Raw genomic sequence first — 19,219 nt, 5'->3', positions numbered from 1 at the left:
ACACGTGTCAGTTGTTACCAAATACAATCTGAGTTTGCAAATAAATTTTTAAAAAAGTCTACGCTGTTTTTAAATTTGTGCATTTAGAAAATGTTCGTGGGTGTAGTGTCTTTCTATAAGTGCTTTTATACTGGTCCATGGGTAGTCCATGGGCAAGCATCTCTATTTCCTGCCGGCGAGTTCCTGTGGGACGGGTAGTTCAACATAACCCAGTTGTTCGGGTGGAAGTAGCGGTCCATGGTGTTGGTGGGGTCGTCGGTGGCCGGCGGCGGAAGCGTGGGAGGTAGGCGCTGGTGATGAAGCGCGGTAGAGCTAGCCTAGTAGGGAAGACAACCTGGATCTAGTTGGTGCTTGTTTTGCAGGTGTTGTTGTAGAAAGGAAAGGAGACAGTGAGAAGCAGGAGTGGAGACTGATGGCCCAAGGCCAGCCCATCTACGAAGACGGAGGAATCCCGGCAAGTCAAGGACCCTCACCGCGGGGTCTCTGAAGCGGGAGATTCGGTCTTCATCCCAGTTGTGGAGGAAGCGGGTGGGGAAATTGTCAGGACAGTATGCCAGTGGAGAAGATGGTGGCGCAGGCTGTAGGGACGGAGCAGCTGAAGGTGGTGCCGGCAGCAGGGACGGAGCAACCGAAAAGTAAGGCGCGCAGCGACACGCTGTCGTTGCACGGGAAGAAGAGCAAATGAGAGGAGGCCCTTGCGGGTACTCGCCGGTGGGAAGGCGAGACGCTCACCCAGGGGGGTGCCTCGATGACCAAAGAGACGGTAATGCTGGATTGCCGCCGAGCAATATTGTCACCTCCTTGTCCAAACGAACGATAATGCTATATTTGCTGGGGAGAATTACCGTCGATTACGTGACCAAAACAACAGTAATGCTCTTTTGTCCACGAGCAATACGATCATCTCCCTGACCAAACGAGCAGTGATACTCGCGTTGTAAATCAGCACTACCATCCACTCGGGCCGCAAAGACAATGCAATGGCGATGCGTGTCCTCCTCCTTGTAGCATAAGGCCGACACGTGTCCTTGTGCTGGACCTTATAGGCCGTTGGACCGAGGCCCAGGAGTAGTTGATGGCTTGGCCTGGCCCAACAGATCCGAGTTTGCAAATAAATTTTTAAAAAAGTCTTCGCAATTTTAAATGTTTGTGCATTTAGAAAATGTTCGTGGTTTTTAAAAAATGTTCGCATATTAAAAAAACTCTTCGGAATTTTGAAGACAAATGTTCGGGAAATAGAAGATGTTCTTGATTTTTTAAATATATCGTCTATTAAAAAAGCAAGTACGAAAGTGCCTCCTTTGTGACTTCTCATTGATATTTTTATGACTTCTCATTGATTTTTTATTCTCTTCTCTTTTTTCAGTTCAAAAAATTATCTAATCCTTTTACTGTAGCGGGTGATGAAATTAGTAGCTGTTTTCATCGAATAATCACGAGTGGACATGGTTCCACGCGAGGATGGAATCACCTCCGTCCATGCGTACGTGATTTGTGTAGTATTTGTACAACCAGCCCGTATATCTATTTCTCAGCACCGCTCCAGTGTAGTATAGGCCTAGTATTCCACAGCCAATAAGTGAGTAAGGCCCACTGCATAATAACTACACTGATCCATGCTATTGATTAGAGGATTTAATCTCATTTATTTGTACATTCAACGGCAGCGTGCACCACCCCATGCATTTTCTCCCCATTCATCGTATCCATCCCGCAGCTCGTCCCTCACTCAACTAGCTTCTCTAGTCCATGCACACGGAGATCTAAGAGTTCCTTCATCCCAACAATGGAGTTGTGGAATTGTAGCTATACTAGAGTCGATATCTCTCTCTCTCTCTCTCTCTCTCTCTCTCTCTCTCTCTCTCTCTCTCTCTCTCTCTCTCTCTCAGCGCCAGGTTGAAGATGAACAATATTGGGCGACATATGTGACATCTTCACCTGGCACACCTCAACCTGTATTCATTTATTAGGAGCAGGCTGTGAAGTGTTAACTTGGAAGCATGCACCCTGTCCATAATCACACCAGCTCTCTCCACCTAGCATTGTTCAATTTAGAAAGTGGGGTATTTTAGTTTCGTCACTTGTTTCAACTATTGGTTTAGAATTGAAATCCTTACATTTATCAATTCCTTACTGAAAAATCAATTAACTCCATTCTTCGTAGTTAACTCGAATCATGAAAAAAAGTAGAATTTGAATTTTAAAATGCAACATTAATAAAAAAATCATTTCGTCTATTAATAGAAGATCAGGCAAAATTCTACATAAAGGTTAAAATGTTCTTACATGGCTTATAGAGAATGAGGTTTCTTTTCACGTCTTCGGTTTTGATCTCAGCTTCACAAGCATACATGTTAACCAAAAATTACAATTCCCATTTTAAAAAATTAGAGACATCAAAATCAACTCCGCACATATATTTCTAGTTGAAAACTTACGATATGAAAATATCTGCGAGCTGCATTTAATTATCTAAATATATGGGAGCAAGTTTGTCATGGTTACAGCTAAATTCGTGTGCTTAGTCGATGTTCTATGTATTAATACTATATTAATATATGTAGTAGTAATATATTAATTGGTAAATTAGGACTAATCATCATACAAGTGTGTTTAATCATTGTGCCAGTTATTAGCTCTGTAATATCTAGGGCTAATTAGCCTATGAGTCTTACTCTATACACTAAACCATCTAGTTTGTCATGAATCAGTTGCTATGAATAAAGCTTCTTGTATCAGCATTCCGTTGATTCATCTGCCTATTGATGAGTAGCACATTAATACATAGGCTTGGCCACCTAATCACAAGTGTCATAAAAGAAGTCTGCAATGCAAGGAGACGAACATGTTGGATATATGTCAGCGCGTGCGTATACCCAAGAAAGTAAAACGCAGGATCAGTATCGATATGCTATAACATGTGTATCAACGTTTCTGCGGGGGCCATCTCCTCTTGTTCTTCTGCTCACCACAGGGACGCAACTCACAGAGGAGCTACAGTGCAGTTATGACAGATATGAGAATTAAAGAACGACCCAACACCTGCAAGGGGCGTTGCTACCAGACAGCTAGTATCCATACGAGAATTAAACGAGACCTGGCCCATGCGTGTCAGGTATAACGTTACGTATTTACTCTGGCCTGCAAATTACCCGCCCTGTATTTTGCAGTGGCCTATATTAAGGGCTAGTTCTTTTGGTGGCTTCTAGAATAAGCTGCAAAAAGCTGCCCCCTACCCAGCTTATTCTAGAAGCCCAACCAAATTTATTTTTTTAGAATCCTAGTAGTTAAGACTTGATTAGTAGGCTTCTAAAAAGGAAATTTTGGTTGGGCTTTTAGAATAAGCTGGGTAGGGAGCAGCTTATTCTGGAAGCCCAAAAAAGCTAGCAAAAGAACTGGCCCTAAGTAGCAATCGTGATGCATATGCGGATGTGCGAGATTTCGGCATCGCATGCCACCATGTCCCAAAAATCCGGGTCCGTGTTTTCATCTTGAAATTCAGTTTAGGTCTTATCTCGTGTCCATCCCATTTGGTAGAATACATATCACTAAGAATTCAGTTTAGGCCTTTGCCTCACTGTATTTGCTGTTGTTCAAGCCTGTTGTCAGTTTGATTAACAGAGACCCGAAAGTCAAATTGAATGGGTTCCACACTTGTTTAAGCCTCAAGCAGTCCCGACTCCCAAGGCCTCTCTGAAAGGTCATATTTGTGTTGGTGTTTTGCCCTTGCAAGGCTGCAGCATAGTTCTGTTAACAACTACAGAAATTTGGTCAGGCTGCAGCATGGTTCCTCTACATCAAACTGCTACCTTAGGATATTTGAAATTCCCTTTCTATGTTTGTGACTTGTGTTGCTTGTGCAGATTCATCCGCTTATAGCGACTAAGATGTGCGGTCGGTCATGATGTTCATCTGAAGACTTTTGTTTCTCTAAAGAATCTGCAATGGTGGCCTTGTTTTGGCTGTTAGCCTGTAGCTAATTTTTTTAAATAATACTCCATCCGTTCCATAATGTAGTGCCTATAGATTTTTTGAAAAGTCAAACCTCATAAACTTTGACCAAGTTTGTGGAGAAAAATATTTACATCTAGTGTGTGAAACATATATCACTAGATTCATCATAAGATGTAGTTTCACATTATATATTTTTGTTATTATAGATATAAATATTTTTCTCTACAAACTTGGTCAAAGTTTGCAAAGTTTGACTTCTCAGAAAATCTATAGGCACTACATTATGGAACGGAGGGAGTACCATTTTTATATTAAATTTCAGAAATACTACGCCGTAATTATATATTTTTTTAAATATTACCCAGTCGGCCTACTGCTGACCGATTGGATCCAGTCGGCCCACTGCCGGCTGATTGGATCCAGTCGGCTCACTGTTGGCCGATTGGCCCCAGTCGGCCCACTGTTGGCCGATTGGCACCCAGTCTGCTTCCTCTAGGCCGACAGGTGCTTGCACCCATTTATCTGTTGAATAGGTATTTGAAAAAATGTAACCGTGAAGTTCTGTTTCTGCTTCCCATCTTTGGTCTCTGCCGGAATTCTGTCTTTATGGTTTGTTTGGTGCAACTGCAAGACGTTCCACTTCGTCAGGAATCTGCCTGGAATCTAAATGATGGTTACAGCGTTGCTATGTTCCTATAATCTGCCGGGAATCTGAATGACGGTTACATACATATTTTGTACTCCTGGCAGTTTCTTTTTCCCTGTGCGTCATCAATATACACCGGAATTGCAGATGCATCTCTTATGTCCCTGTGCGTCATCAGTGTGCACCGGAATTGTACATGCATCAGAAATCCTGGGTGTCCATGTGCGCTAATCCTGGGTAAGGTAGCGACGTAAGTTTCCTCTTAATATGTTGAAGATTGTGGGGACATCAGTGTCATTTCGATCTGAAGAAAGAGTCGTGTTGCTGCTTGAGTGTCACCTCAGAAAGAGTAGATGTCAATTACATGTTCGGTCCGTTTCATCTTGGTCCCTTTTTTTTGCGAACAATTTCAACCTTCCTGTCTTGAAGCCAGGAAGATCGTTCTGTACCTCTTGCTTTTGTCTAGTCTGAAACTAACTGTATTGGTTCTGATTCTTGTCATCTTGTGTAAGTCTCTGCATATACGGCTTCTGAATTTGCATCTCAGATTTGATATCTACAGATATGCAAGGGAAAAATCGGCCAACCAGATGATACTATAGAATTCTTTGAACATTCCAGCATATCCTAACTATGTGAAGCTGATGCCGAGGATGCTAAACATTGTGGCCTCACTTTTTTTAAAGCATTGTAGGAAGCAAAATAAAAATAAAAATAGTGGGAATCATGCATCTAGATGTTGGGGGATGGACGCAGTGCAAAGAGAGGAATTTCACATTGTAACTAATGATGTATAAATGCAGTTCCTCTCCTCTTTTACTCCTTATAAATGGTCTCAAGAAATAGCAAAATCAGGGAGAGATTGCCTGGCCAATCAATTCACCAGGTTTGGTTACATTATCTGGCCAGTTAACCAACTAGGTTTGGTGTACATATTGCTGTAGCACTGCAGAGTTTCTGAATAGTAAAATTTTGCATGCTGCAGAGCATGATAGCTTCATCCCTCTGAAATGCTGAACCAGTACTGGAGCAGTTTTAAGTTGAGACTCATGAGTTGGACCGCCGATACTAGCAAGGTTAACAGCGTATGAACATGTTCACTCCCCCGCCTCTGAAACTTCTAGAGCGACCTCGACAATTGTCATGAGGCCAGTTGGAGTAATTGATTCACTAGGTGTGTTGTGTTACAATGCAGAGAGAGCGACTTGACCGAAGAAAATTTTGCAAGATGCAGAGCATGGTAGGCCTTGAACTTCATCCCTCTGAAATAGTGATGAACTGTCACAAGAGCAGTCTAGACTCTGCTTGCAAGGTCACACAATCACACAGGAAAATTCACTGGTACTTGAATCACGTGGCACAAGGCCTCGCCGCCTGAAACGGTCGGTGCTCCTCTGCTTCCGAGTGCCATGGATCGGCGGCGTGCTCGCCTAGTTGCCTTCCCCATCTTCTTCATATGTTCAACGAAATGCATCTATTGGAACTGGGAGGAGGAAGGAAAGCGTGTGAAAACTCAACGCTGATTTGTGTATGACTCCAGATCCCGCCCGCTTCTGCTGTGTCGGTGCGAGTGCGGCGTTTCTACTCTGGCACAAGTTCCTTGTTCGTCAGGATTATCATCCGGACCGTGCATGCTCTATGGCAGGCGTGAGTGAGGTGGAGGCCTGCTCCTGCTCGCAGCAATGTTTTTCAATGGCAGTTGGGAAGCGCATTGATAGGTTTGTGTTATCGCCTTATCGGTAACGAAAACAGTTCGGATATATTCTGGCACTGTCCTGGAAAATGAAGCAAATTTGCTCACAGTGCATCCATCCGCTACCCACAGGAGGCCTCAAGAGTTAGCCTCGTGCTCATTGATGCATTTGCACAAGAGGCCTCAAGAGTTTCAACACATGTACTTCCTCCGTTCCTAAATATAAGTCTTTGTAGAGGTTCCACTAGAAACCACATACGGATGTATATAGATACATTTTGAGTATAGATTCATTCATTTTGCTTCGTATGTAGTCCATTTAGTGGAATCTCTACAAAGACTTATATTTAGGAACGGAGGGAGTAGTAGTTAGTAGCAAATGATATTTTAACAGTGCATGCCAGTCCAGTTCTTTCATGTTTGAGATAAACCCAACCATTTGGCAGTATCTATCTGCCATGAAGTATCTTTTATTTCACCACGTGGAATTCTTATGTCGGGTTCCACTATGAGAAATAACAGAAGAAACCTAACAAGTGCGGCATATCATTACCACAAAATGCAGGGGCACTGCTAGCTACAAGTATCAGGATGAGATACATGTACATCCATGCGATACGCAGGGTCGCATACAAAAGATCAGCGCATCACCATCGCAACCGGCCTACTAACCGCTGCCATGATGTTATCTAGACTTTGTTTAAAGATTTCTACATCAGAAACTTGGATAATAAGCGGCATGGTCCACGAGTCGGCCCTCAGACTGTTGATAGTAGTCGCATAACAACAAATTTCAACACAAGAAGTGGCCACCAGGGCGGAAGCAGGCAGGCCCTTGGATTTGCTGCATGTGAGTATGAGTAAACTGCATGATCAGATCCAGCCCTTGATTTCCGCAAAGGCAGCGGCCGCAACTAGGGCACCCCCTAGATGAGAAGAGCCTGACACGCGACTCTCACCCTACAAAAATGAACGGGCAAAAGTTAGTTCCATTCTAGATCAGAAAAGGTATGAAGAATTAATGGTTATCAAAACATGAATAGTACTTGGGTACCCGATTATCAACGATAATAGTTATGCAAAAATGAGAGGTTTCAGACAGATAGAGATCTTTAAGGAATGCTGTAGTTTGACATGGCTTGACTAGCATATTAAATGGTTGATGCTGTCAGGCGAGACATTGACTTGAAGTAGACGCAATGCATTAAAAAGTAGAAGCAATGATCACCAAAAAGGTGCAAACATTAGAAGAACAAACAGGGATAAGTACAACCAGCCTCCCTAGGTGTGAATATTGAGCTATATTTCCAACCCCAGGTCGATTAAAGACCAGGAGTTCTATATACTGTATGGTTCGTGTGGTTAAGAACCACACACGTGCATTTCACAAATTTTCAATATATCAGTAACAATACATGAAAGTAGCAGTGACACTACCCGCAAAAAAAAAAGTAGCAGTGACACTGTCAAAAAATCATGGCCAATGAACATAAGCAACTGTGGCACAAATCACATTCATTTATTATTAGATTTGTTCGGTACCTGGATTTAGCAGAGAACAAATATATAAACAAAACCAAATATATTGTAGATGAAAGTTAGATAAGTACCTTCTTGACCCTCCACAAATCAGCACCAATCAAACCAACTCCCTGAAATAAGTAAAGTCAGAGAAATTTATGTCCTCACTACCTAGCACACCCACATGTTTATCAGATTTCTTTTTAGTAAAAACAAAAATCTTCTCACCATTAACGCAGCTGGAACGGGAATGAAAAGGTGTAAGTATAGTAGCTTCGTCGGATGCAAAAATATCTCGAGAAGAATAATTGCATTAACTGCAGCACTTGCACCCTGAGTGACATGAAAGGATCATATTTAGTGTGTAACAACCGACACCCTTCTGTACAAATTCACTAATGGTGTCCATTGTATCGCCTCTGATCACCAAATTTTCCATCCAAATAATTTTTCTTGGTGTACGGTGTCAAATAGTTGGTCGATTGGGGCAAATTTCACTGTAATATATGATGTAGCTATAAGACAGGAAATCACTTACAAGACAGGGAGTTTTCCATCCTCCAAAAACCTGCAAGAGAAGCATTACTTATTAGATTAGGAAGAGTATCGTGCAGCTTGAAAAAAGGATCTTGATCCCAGAAGTTTTGCTGGCACCAAGTAGCTAGCATGGGCAGCAAAGTGACTGAATACCAGTCTTCTCACATGAAAGTAACAGGAAATAATATGTACTAAATCAGAGATAATATAATCATACCATAGGATTTTATTTGATAATCGTGGCTGAAAACATATTACCTCTTTTCGTGGAGCTAGAAAAATCTTTTCTGCCAGGTAGAATACAGACCCAGTAAGTGCTCCAGTCACGTACAGTTGGAAAAGGAAACCCGGACCAAACGTGCGGGCAATCTGATGCACAAAAGAAAAGAAAAAGATATTCAACACGAGCAAGAAAGGTAATAATTTGTCATCACAGAAACATATCAAAAGATAGTACTGATAATAAACCACAAGGTTGGTGATAAGGTATCATTGCTCTTTGTTAATCCTAAGGAATCCGGTTGAAGTTACAAAAAGTCAGTCCAACAGAGAGCATATATCTCCAAGTCGCATATACAATAGTACCACTTGTATAGCTATAAGACGACAGTGTTGCTTCGCATAGAAGATTTAAGGTAAACTAAGTGCTTTCGTTAGAGTAATGTTTATTGTTAGTTCCACCGGGTAAAAAACAGCACTCCCTCCGATCCATATTACTTGTCACTCATATGGATATATCTAGATGCATCTAGATACATCCATTTGAGCGACAAGTAATATGGATCAGAGGGAGTGGATAAAAAGCATGGTAGAGCCAATTCACTCCTGTCAAACATGATATTATTTCTTGAACACGGTCATATGATTTCAGCATCTCTTTAATTAGGAACAAGTGAGTGGTACTGCACACTTGTTTGGAATGTAGATTACGCATTGCGAGTCAAACAAAAAGGCATTTTCCAGAGGCAATACTACTACTGCAGCAACTCCTAGATCATGTATAATGTTGGTCTGAGTGCTAATACAGGAAAGATAACAAATAATTACATACAGGAAAGCCAGTTCACTCCTTTTTCAGATGAAGGAAGCGTTATTGATCTTCGACAAGTACATGAACCAAAGTTAATGCAAGTAAATTTCTACATTTAACTGATAGAATTGAACCAAGACCACTCCCGGTTGAGAGATTGCGACGCTAATTCAGTAATCAGTCCTATCAACCAAAATTATGCAATTTCAGCCTGACAAACAAACGTGGGTTCCATTTCTGTATCGTCAACAGAACAGAAGAGATGACAGAGTGACAAGAGTGAGTGTCCGTCTTACGCTCGAGCCGAAGAAGTAGAGGCCGACCATGTTGTTGAAGAGGTGCTTAAGGTCCATGTGGCTGAAAGAACTGGTGAGCATCGTGTGCAAACGCCCACTCGTGAAATTGTCCAGCGAGGTCTGCTCATCAACGAAAACCATCAGGTCATAGGCTCAAAGTACCACTGTCTCCAGAATCCAGACCACCACATTAGAAATTAACTACCAACCAAGCACCAATCATGAAATGTTTCCTCATGAACATGGGATCCACGTTGTTCCAGGCGCTCATGAGCAGCGTGTGCAGCCGCCCGCCCAAGTACATGTCCAGCCAAACCTGCTTGCTCGTCCACAGAATCATCATAGTGAATTAGTGATACACCTTCCAGCCAGCTGCCGGCACCAGAAACCATGGCCAGCACTTGTGAAATCAAAGCAAAAGAAGTCACTCGGGTAACCATCAGGTCACCAAGACACTACTAACCATGTGAGGATCCGTGATGAACCTGGGATGCGCGAGCACGCGCCAGAGCATGAAGACGGACAAGTTGGCGCCCATGAGCGCGCCCACCATGTCATCAGCCGTGGCCGATGTCCAGAGCGCCCTAGGGAAGGGAGGGGTGACGCCAGAGCAGAAGCTGTGAGCAGACGATCAAAAAAAGGCACCAACTTTCTTGTTTCTTCTCCCCGGAGGGAGACGGAGCAAGGACGTACGGTACGGACCGAAACCTTACCAGGGCGCCGCGGCGTGGAGCAATGCCGACGACGGAAGGGGCCAGCCCGAGGTGGTCCGGCCTCGCTGCGGAGCGGAGATCTCGAGGCCGGGGGACCCAGCGCCGCGCGCGGCCGGCACGACGGCCGCGGCGCTCGTCGGCAGGAGCGAGCCGGGCGGGGAGCGGGGGCCGGGTGCGGGCGGGGAGGGGAAGGGGGAGGCCGGTGCCGCGGGCGGGGAGGAGGAGCCGAGGAAGCGGCAGCGGGGGATGGGCGGTGGGACGGCACGGCGGAGGGCTTGCCGCGCGAGGAGGGAGAGGGGAAGGGGAAGGAGGAGCCTTCTCCCCTGCAGGGCCGCCATTCTGTTCCGCCTAGCTTCCACGCCAAGGCCAAGCTCGGGTTGCTGTCCCCGCCGGACCCGCCTCTGGGTTTTGATTTGGTGGAGTGGAGTTTGGGAAACGGATTACCTCGCATGACAAAATTACACATTTGGTTTTTGAAGTCTCTCGCTATGAATTGGTCTCATAACTCAAGAAACACTACAATACGATCTTTGTACATGAAATACATAACACTCTACGGTATCTTTACGGCTCCCTCGACGGTAGAGCCGCTGCACTTTTGAGGAAAACCCCTCTTTTTTCACGGAAACAACCCGCGGTCCCCCGGTCCACGCGCCCTGCCACCCGGTCCACCGTCCACGCATCCTGCACCGTCATTGCTGGGCCCGCCGTCGTGGAATCCAGTGAGAATCCATTGAAAGTTGCATGCGGGCGGTTCCTGACATACCGTGCGGACACGATTTCTTTCTCGTTCAATGCCCTTTTTCAATGGCCTCAAAGAGATAAATTTTCCATTTTTATCTATGGGGTCACAACCGGCAGCCACAGTCGCATTGTGCTGCCCACTCCGATGGTAACGTATCATGATGGGCCTATTATGATGTCAGGCGGTTTCCATCACTCCTCGGGTCTGTTGGCATTTCTAGCTCACCCTGTTCGGCGTGGACCAGAGATTGTGCGGGGACACGCACGTGGGGGGTGGCGCTGGTGCACATCTTCGACTAGATGGTGCCAGATGGGGTGGCCGGGATGGAAGCGAGAAACTAAAGGTAGCGAGTAGCGATAATGGCCACCATCTCAAATTTACTAAGAGAAACACAATAGGCTTTAGACCAACATCATGGCTGAGCACACACCTCAGGCGCCACCCGTGCTAGAAGCCCCCCATGCTTTTGGAAACTGAAAACTGCAAAAAGGAAGAAAAAAAGTGACAATAAAGAATAAGTTTGGCTTCAAGATGTCCTCGATTGATATACTATAGAGGAGAATAGCATGGCAAGCAGTTTGATGTAGAGGAATGCAGCTTGACCAAAAATTCCTTTTTTTTGAAATCAAAGTGCCTTGACCAATTATCTTTGTTAATAACATGGGCATATGGCCATCAGACGCCTAAAGAGTTAAGACTCACAAAAGCTTCACACTGACGATAGGCTGGGAATAACAGTAAAACTGAAAACAATGAGCCAAACAAAGATAAACAACATTTAATCCTTGCTGAATAGATGCCAGTGTAATCTACCAACTGGAAGCAGAGCTAAACTAAATTTAGGAACAGGAACATCTGCTATCTTCATCGACCTTTCTACATTTATTACTATAGGATACTAGATACAAATATGTTTTGCAAAGGGTTTCATACACGGGTTAATGTGTAAGTACAGCAAACTTGTTAGAACAAGTAGGAAAACTGCATAAATATACTAAATATGAAGTATGACAAAAGGTAACTTACAATTTGAGAAAGAACACTTTTCCTTGATGCTGATTTTCTTATAATGCACACCACATGTACTCAGGATATTCAAACTTTTGCGAATTCCCGCATCAACCTTCGTACATTCAATCTTCACAACCTCTAGGTGGGCGCAGACAAATGATTGTTTTGTTGTTTCTGGGACTGCTGTTGCTCCTACAAGGTTCTATCAGAAAAATTACCTTTAGTAAGATCAATCGAATATACATGATATTTCTTTTAATAACAGAGCAATATCTTTATATACAAATAATATACCTCAGTGTTACCAAGCTGAAGAGTGAGCATCTCAAGGAGTGGAGAGTGTCGGAGAATGCAAACTAGATCAATAGTCGTGAACCACTCATTGAGGAGCAGAGTCTTTAATGCGCCAAATAGGGGGCACCGTTCTAAATCCCATTGGTAGATAAACTGGACATATTACACGTGAACAGAAAGAGAAGTATAAGGCTCAAGATAAAATAACTGAAGTTAGTAGGAGCTTCAGGTACTATTAATTTTGAAAGTACACCTAAGAAAAGAGAAGACTACGCCTCAAGCACCGGAATAACACAGTTTATTCAATTAAGACTCCATGTTATTATTAAACCAATGATACAAGAGCCATTTGTATAGATAAAAATGCCAAGCAGTGGTAATGAAAAAAAGGAAGTTGCTTAGATGCAGGTCTAACAATGGATAATAAGCAAGTGCAAGCGTACCATTACAGGTTCAGCTATCAACTCCAAATTGACAACATTGGACAAACCATTCACGAAAATCACAACCCCTCGTGTTCTTCTCACAGTAATAATGACACTCATGGCCAAGCCCAATATAGGCTGTTACTAGAGATGGCATATCCTCAAGGAAAGGTGTCACACCATCAAAATAATCAATTTGCAATGAGTTAAGATCTGGAGCAAAAATCTGAATGTGGAAATCCTCAGAGAAATTCAGAGCGCAGCATGTAACCTGTTCAAGGTGTAAGATCTTCAAGTGACGAGAGAGGAGAGGCATATCTAGGGTAAGTGGGGAATCTTCAATGTGACCAGCGTTGAGCAGAAGCTCCTTAACTTGGCACTCTAGAGCGTACATGATCAACACCTCCAACAGCTCAGGGTTGGTGTATAAGTCTTCATGATCCGGATAATCCTCAGGGCATGTACTGATCTCGCACTTGGTGAGAGGTGAGTTTCCACGGAGTTGGATGAACAGGTTCACCAACTGTTTGCATCGCTCGCAGTCGAAAGCACCGAAGTGCAGGCTGGTGGTGCGCCTCCATAGTTCGCGCCACCTCGTGGCCAGCACACAAGTCTTCAGGGCATCTTCGGGCGGAAGAAGGGACAACACATGCCGGAGGAGGTCATCGGTGAGGTCACCGAGGCGGTCCTTGCCATCCTCAGCGGCCATCACAAGCTTTCCATCGAACATTTAATGGGTGTTGAGGGAGCAAGCCAAAAAAATCAGTAGAAGCACGAGAAAGCACAAAGTCGATCAGGGTGACAAGGTCTTAAGAAAATGGAAGAGAATGCAGCATCACCTGGGAAGGATGCTCTGGCCGCCGGAAGCAGCGGAAACAAACAGGGAGAGCAAGATGCCTCCTCCCATTCCTTCGGTATTTAAACCACAAGGGAGAGCAGGCGATTCGGTGCTGTCCCTGGATTCCCTGGCATTATTATCATGATCATGAAATCGTACTATGCTCCGCTAATAATTGCCGTGATCGAAAAAAAAATCTTATGAGAATAGGTCCGTTTTCTCTAGACCCATGTAATCACGTGCCACGTGTCCCCACAGATTTTCCTTTTTTAGAACAGTCCCCAAATATTTCAAAACACCATTTTTCTAAAAAGCCGCTGTTCCACTTTTCTCTCTCCTCAAATCCACAAGATCGTAGGTTAAAAGCAAAATCCACAAGATCGTTCCACAAGATCATCTGTGATATTTCCACGAGATCTTCCCCAGTAAGGCATTCATCGGCGAGAGCAACCAAGAAAAATCAGCAGAAACACCAACCAGATCGAGGAATCATCTGATTTCGCCCCTTCCTTTAGAGCAAAACAAGAAAAGAAGAATGCAACATCACCTTACCTAGAGTCGTGCACTGGTGGAAGAACGGGAAGGGCAGCCGAACGACAATTCACCCATCCTCCTGTATTTATTGCTGGGTGCGAAACGGGATGGGAGGAGTAAAAATGGCAAGACCACTTTTTTTAGGGCCAACAAAGTTTGAGAACCGCTTGTTCTCGCTACGCTAGCAAATAGAACATGGGCTACCAGGCATGTTTCTCTAGGGCGATGCTCAAACTATATCTTCACACAATCTCTCGCCATTTGCTCAAAGTGGCAACACTAGAATCAGTCGTCGACACGTCCGTCCGGTGCACTGATCATAATTGCTCATCGTTTGCACCCACCTCCACACAATCAACCTAGAAGATCAGTCAAAATTCACCTGATCGTTTGGTTTGCATCGTGAAAAGACCTTGATGTAGAGCAAGCGCTTCAGACATGCTTGCGTCCTGTGCTATATCAATCTTGATGTTTGCCGCAGCTATGAAGTTGACCGTGCTAACCTAAATGGCAGCTCCAGTGGCTCCTCTCAGCTATGTAGTTGATTCAGTTATTTTCTCATAGAAAACATTTAAACGAAAGGTTTTGCCCAGCCTTTGTTTCTAATATGACCGTTATTTTCTTAAGCAAACTCTGTTTATTTCCTTCTCTAGCATGCAAATTTTCATATGCGTTGTTTTCCTTCTCTAGCATGCAATATTCATATGCACACACGAACAAATAAGGTTGAACACTTCAACGGGAGGAAACAAATATGCATGCTGCATGCACAAGAACTAGGCGTCGCCTTCCTTAAACCAGGTTGCAATCCGACATCTCATCTAGAAGAAGCCCAACATCTAAACAGTTTTTGCTAAAGTAATTGAAGTAAAACTCATATAGAAAGAACACGCGGAGTCACATACGAGCCCAATTTCCATTACTGATAGCGGAATGATAGCAGTGTTTTGACAAACATGACATTACAAGTTCAACAAACTGAAAACCGTGTCACTGACTTGCATCAAACAACCAACAAAGCCAGTTCACAACACAGGACCAAAAGATAGAAAGCAAACACACTGCCGCCATTACAAATTTATTATCCGGAGAAATATAGAAGGTTGGTGACAAACATCACGGCAGAATACACATCTCAGGCGCCAATGGTGGTGGAGGCCACAGCGGCTTCACGGCTCTTCTTGAAACTCAAACTGCACAATACATGTCAACGCATAATAAATTTGGCTACAACATGTGCTTAGTTGATATATGCAGATAGGGGAATAGGTTGGCTAGTAGTTTGATATAGAGAAACTATCATGCAGCTTGACCAAATTTCTTTCCTTATTTATTTATTTTGTCAAGGCGGTCTCTTGACCAACTTTCTTTATTTGTGAGGTCAAGATATACTTGACCATTCAGACGCCTCAAGACTCCAGGGGCTTCGGAATGACAATATGTCAGGAATAATAGTGAAACTGAAAACAATTAGGGAAAGAAAATTCTCTTAGCTGAATATATGACAATAAACTCTAGCAACTAGAAGCACTAGTTTCATCAGTAATAATTAGTCAAAAGCCCGAGGACCAAACCAAAATATTTTGCTTGGATGGTACAGATTTGTAGGCACACGGCAATATGTAGTAACTATAGTATTTTTTTTGCCCAGAATAACTATAGTATTACCATCACTAACTATGAAACTTAACAACCATTCTCAAATCCAACAGCATGCAATCAAATTATTACTATCAAATAATGGATAAATGGATTTGTCATAGCTAATGCGTAAGCACAACAAACATGAACGAGTCAAGTAGGAAAACTGCAGAAATATACAAAGCATGAAGGATATCAAAGGTAACTTACGGTATGACCGAGAATATGGGTCCTTGCTGTCGATTTGGTCACGAAGTATGCCACATGTACTCAAGATATTGACAATTTTGTGAATCCCCCCATCAATTCTACATTCAATGTTGACAACCTTAGGTGTGCACATACAAATGATAGTTCTGTTGTTTCTTGAGCTCCTATTGCCCTAACAAGTTTCTATAAGGCAGAAGACATTCAGTACGATCAATACAATATACATGATAATTACTTTAGTAACACAACAACATATTTCAGTACACAACATAGACCTTAGTGTTCTCAAGCTGAAGAGTGAGCATCTCAAGAATTGGAGCATGCTGGAGAATGCACATTAGGTCAATAGCCGTAAACAACTCATAGAGTAATAGAGTCTTTAGTTCGTCAAATATAGGGCGTCAATTTATATCCCAGCTCTAGATAAACTGGACAGATAGCAAAGCAACAAAATGAAACTCTCACATGTTGGGGGACGTAGTTATTTCAAAAAAATTCCTACGCACACGCAATATCATGGTGATGCATAGAAACGAGAGGGGAGACTGTCGTCCACGTACCCTCGTAGACCGTAAGCGGAGGCGTTATGACAACGCGGTTGATGTAGTCATACGTCTTCACGATCCGACCAATCCAAGTACCGAACACATGGCACCTCCGAGTTCTGCACACGTTCAGCTCGGCGACGTCCCACGAACTCACGATCCAGCAGAGCTTCACTGGAGAGTTCCGTCAGCACGACGGCGTGATGACGGTGATGATGATGCTACCGACGCAGGGCTTCGTCTAAGCACCGCTACAATATTACCGAGGTGGATTATGGTGGAGGGGGCACCGCACACGGCTAAAAGATCAAACTGATCAACTTGTGTGTCTATGGGGTGCCCCCCTCCCCCGTATATAAAGGAGTGGAGGAGGGGGAAGGCCGGCCCTCTACTATGGCGCGCCCTGGGGAGTCCTACTCCCACTGGGAGTAGGATGCCCCCCCCTTCCAAGTAGTAGGAGTAGGAGAGAAGGAAGGGGAAGAGAGAAGAGAAGGAAGGAGGGGGCACAGCCCTTCCCCCTAGTCCAATTCAGAGTAGGCCTTGTGGGGGCGCGCGGCATGCCCTAGGCAGCCCCTCTCTCTCTCCCCTAAAGCCCAATAAGGCCCATATACTCCCCGGCGAATTCCCGTAATTCTCCGGTACTCCGATAAATACCCGAACCACTCAGAACCTTTCCGATGTCCGAATACAACATTCCAATATATCGAACATTTCGAGACTCCTTGTCATGTCCCTGATCTCATCCGGGACTCCGAACAACCTTCGGTACATCAAAACACGTAAACTCATATTACTGATCGTCACCGAACGTTAAGCGTGCGGACCCTACAGGTTCGAGAACTATGTAGACATGATCGAGACACGTCTCCGGTCAATAACCAATAGCGGAACCTGGATGCTCATATTGGCTCCCACATATTCTACGAAGATCTTTATCGGTCAAACCGCATAACAACATACGTTGTTCCCTTTGTCATCGGTATGTTACTTGCCCGAGATTCGATCGTCGGTATCTCAATACCTAGTTCAATCTCGTTACCGGCAAGTCTCTTTACTCGTTCCGTAATGCATCATCCCGCAACTAACTCATTAGTCACATTGCTTGCAAGGCTTATAGTGATGTGCATTACCGAGAGGGCCCAGAGATACCTCTCCGACAATCGGAGTGACAAATCCTAATCTTGATCTATGCCAACACAACAAGTACCATCGGAGACACCTGTAGAGCACCTTTATAATCACCCAGTTACGTTGTGACGTTTGGTAGCACACAAAGTGCTCCTCCGGTATTCGGGAGTTGTATAATCTCATAGTCATAGGAACATGTATAAGTCATTAAGAAAGCAATAGCAATATACTAAACGATCAAATGCTAAGCTAACGGAATGGGTCAAGTCAATCACATCATTCTCTAATGATGTGATCCCGTTAATCAAATGACAACTCATGTCAATGGCTAGGAAACATAACCATGTTTGATCAACGAGCTAGTCAAGTAGAGGCATACTAGTGACACTCTGTTTGTCTATGTATTCACACAACTATTATGTTTCCGGTTAATACAATTCTAGCATGAATAATAAACATTTATCATGATATAAGGAAATAAATAATAACTTTATTATTGCCTCTAGGGCATATTTCCTTCATCACGAAGAATGTAGGTTCATAGGAACTTTGGGTAGATAATATAATTTGAAGCTGGAAAAAAAACAAAAGAATAAAACAGGACTCAAGGACTCAATAAGACGAAATAATTTAAGTTAGCACGGTAGATAATTTAATTCAAACATAAAGAATGGTGAATTTTACTTTTAAGACCCATCGGTGAAGAGCAAACTGTGGTAATGAGCATAAGTATATGCAGGTTTGACAATGGATAGCGATATTTACAAGAGAAACTATGGGTGGCAAATAACAAAAGGAGTGAAAAAGGAAGTAGTGCAGGCATACCGTTTCAGTTTTGCAAGCAGCTAGCAACTCCAAATTCACAACATTGGATAAACCATGGAGAAGCACACCCTAGTGGACTAGATAAACATGACAACTATAGTCCTTAACATCATAACCCTTGCAGATACATTGCACACATCACATCATAGAGTGCCAAGCCCAACATAAGATGTTACTTGAATTGGCATGTATTCAAGGGAAGGGGTGAAGCCAATAAAATTTGAATTGCAGTAAGATAAGACCCAGGGAAAATATCTGAACATGGAATTCGTCAGGGAAGTCATAGTTGATGGTAATGCACAAATGCTTTAGTGATTTGGACACTGTCTTGCGTGCAACAATGTAGCAATTTTGCATCTTTAGATCATCCAAAGCAGGGCAGCGTGAGAAATTCAGACTAGAGGTTTCCAGGGTAACCTTGTCAAGTCGTATGGTATTTAAGTGTTGAGAGATGAGAGTTACATTGGGTAGCCGGGAAAGATTGACAACGTCTAAGCGAGACGGGGGTCTTGGGTTCAAGAATCTCCATTCGTTCAATATAGCAATTCTTTCAAGACAAGCATGAAGGTTGCTCCAGAACACAAATTCCCTTTGTGCCCGAGTACTGTCTGCGAAATACTATCCAGATGGACA

The 19,219-nt window shown here is 43.5% G+C and overlaps 1 protein-coding gene across 1 annotated transcript; it reads right to left on the bottom strand.

Moving 5' to 3' along the window:
* Positions 1-6,823: 6,823 nt before the first annotated feature.
* On the bottom strand, positions 6,824-10,069 carry LOC109738057 (RHOMBOID-like protein 12, mitochondrial). Its single transcript, XM_073502209.1, has 7 exons — positions 9,887-10,069; positions 9,678-9,797; positions 8,610-8,720; positions 8,353-8,382; positions 8,043-8,147; positions 7,904-7,945; positions 6,824-7,253 (listed from the first exon to the last, which is right to left on the bottom strand). Exons 1-7 carry the CDS (start codon positions 10,067-10,069, stop codon positions 7,167-7,169), a joined length of 678 nt encoding a protein of 225 aa, XP_073358310.1. The 3' UTR covers positions 6,824-7,166.
* Between the last annotated feature and the right edge of the window lie 9,150 nt (positions 10,070-19,219).

This window comes from Aegilops tauschii, chromosome 6 (assembly GCF_002575655.3).
Source record: "Aegilops tauschii subsp. strangulata cultivar AL8/78 chromosome 6, Aet v6.0, whole genome shotgun sequence".
In the NCBI taxonomy this organism is placed as follows: Eukaryota; Viridiplantae; Streptophyta; class Magnoliopsida; order Poales; family Poaceae; genus Aegilops; species Aegilops tauschii.
The sequence above is the reverse complement of the archived record's forward strand: the minus strand, read 5'-3'. Positions and strand labels throughout refer to the sequence as shown.

What these genes read in the sequence shown, in the direction of transcription:
- LOC109738057 (XM_073502209.1), bottom strand. Translation starts at nt 10,069, where the DNA reads ATGGTTTCTGGTGCCGGCAGCTGGCTGGAAGGTGTATCACTAATTCAC. An exon ending in TTCTAGCTCCACGAAAAGAG is followed by an intron (nt 8,383 to 8,609) that starts GTAATATGTTTT and finishes CTTCTCTTGCAG; the next exon opens with GTTTTTGGAGGATGGAAAAC. An exon ending in CCGTTCCAGCTGCGTTAATG is followed by an intron (nt 7,946 to 8,042) that starts GTGAGAAGATTT and finishes TACTTATTTCAG; the next exon opens with GGAGTTGGTTTGATTGGTGC.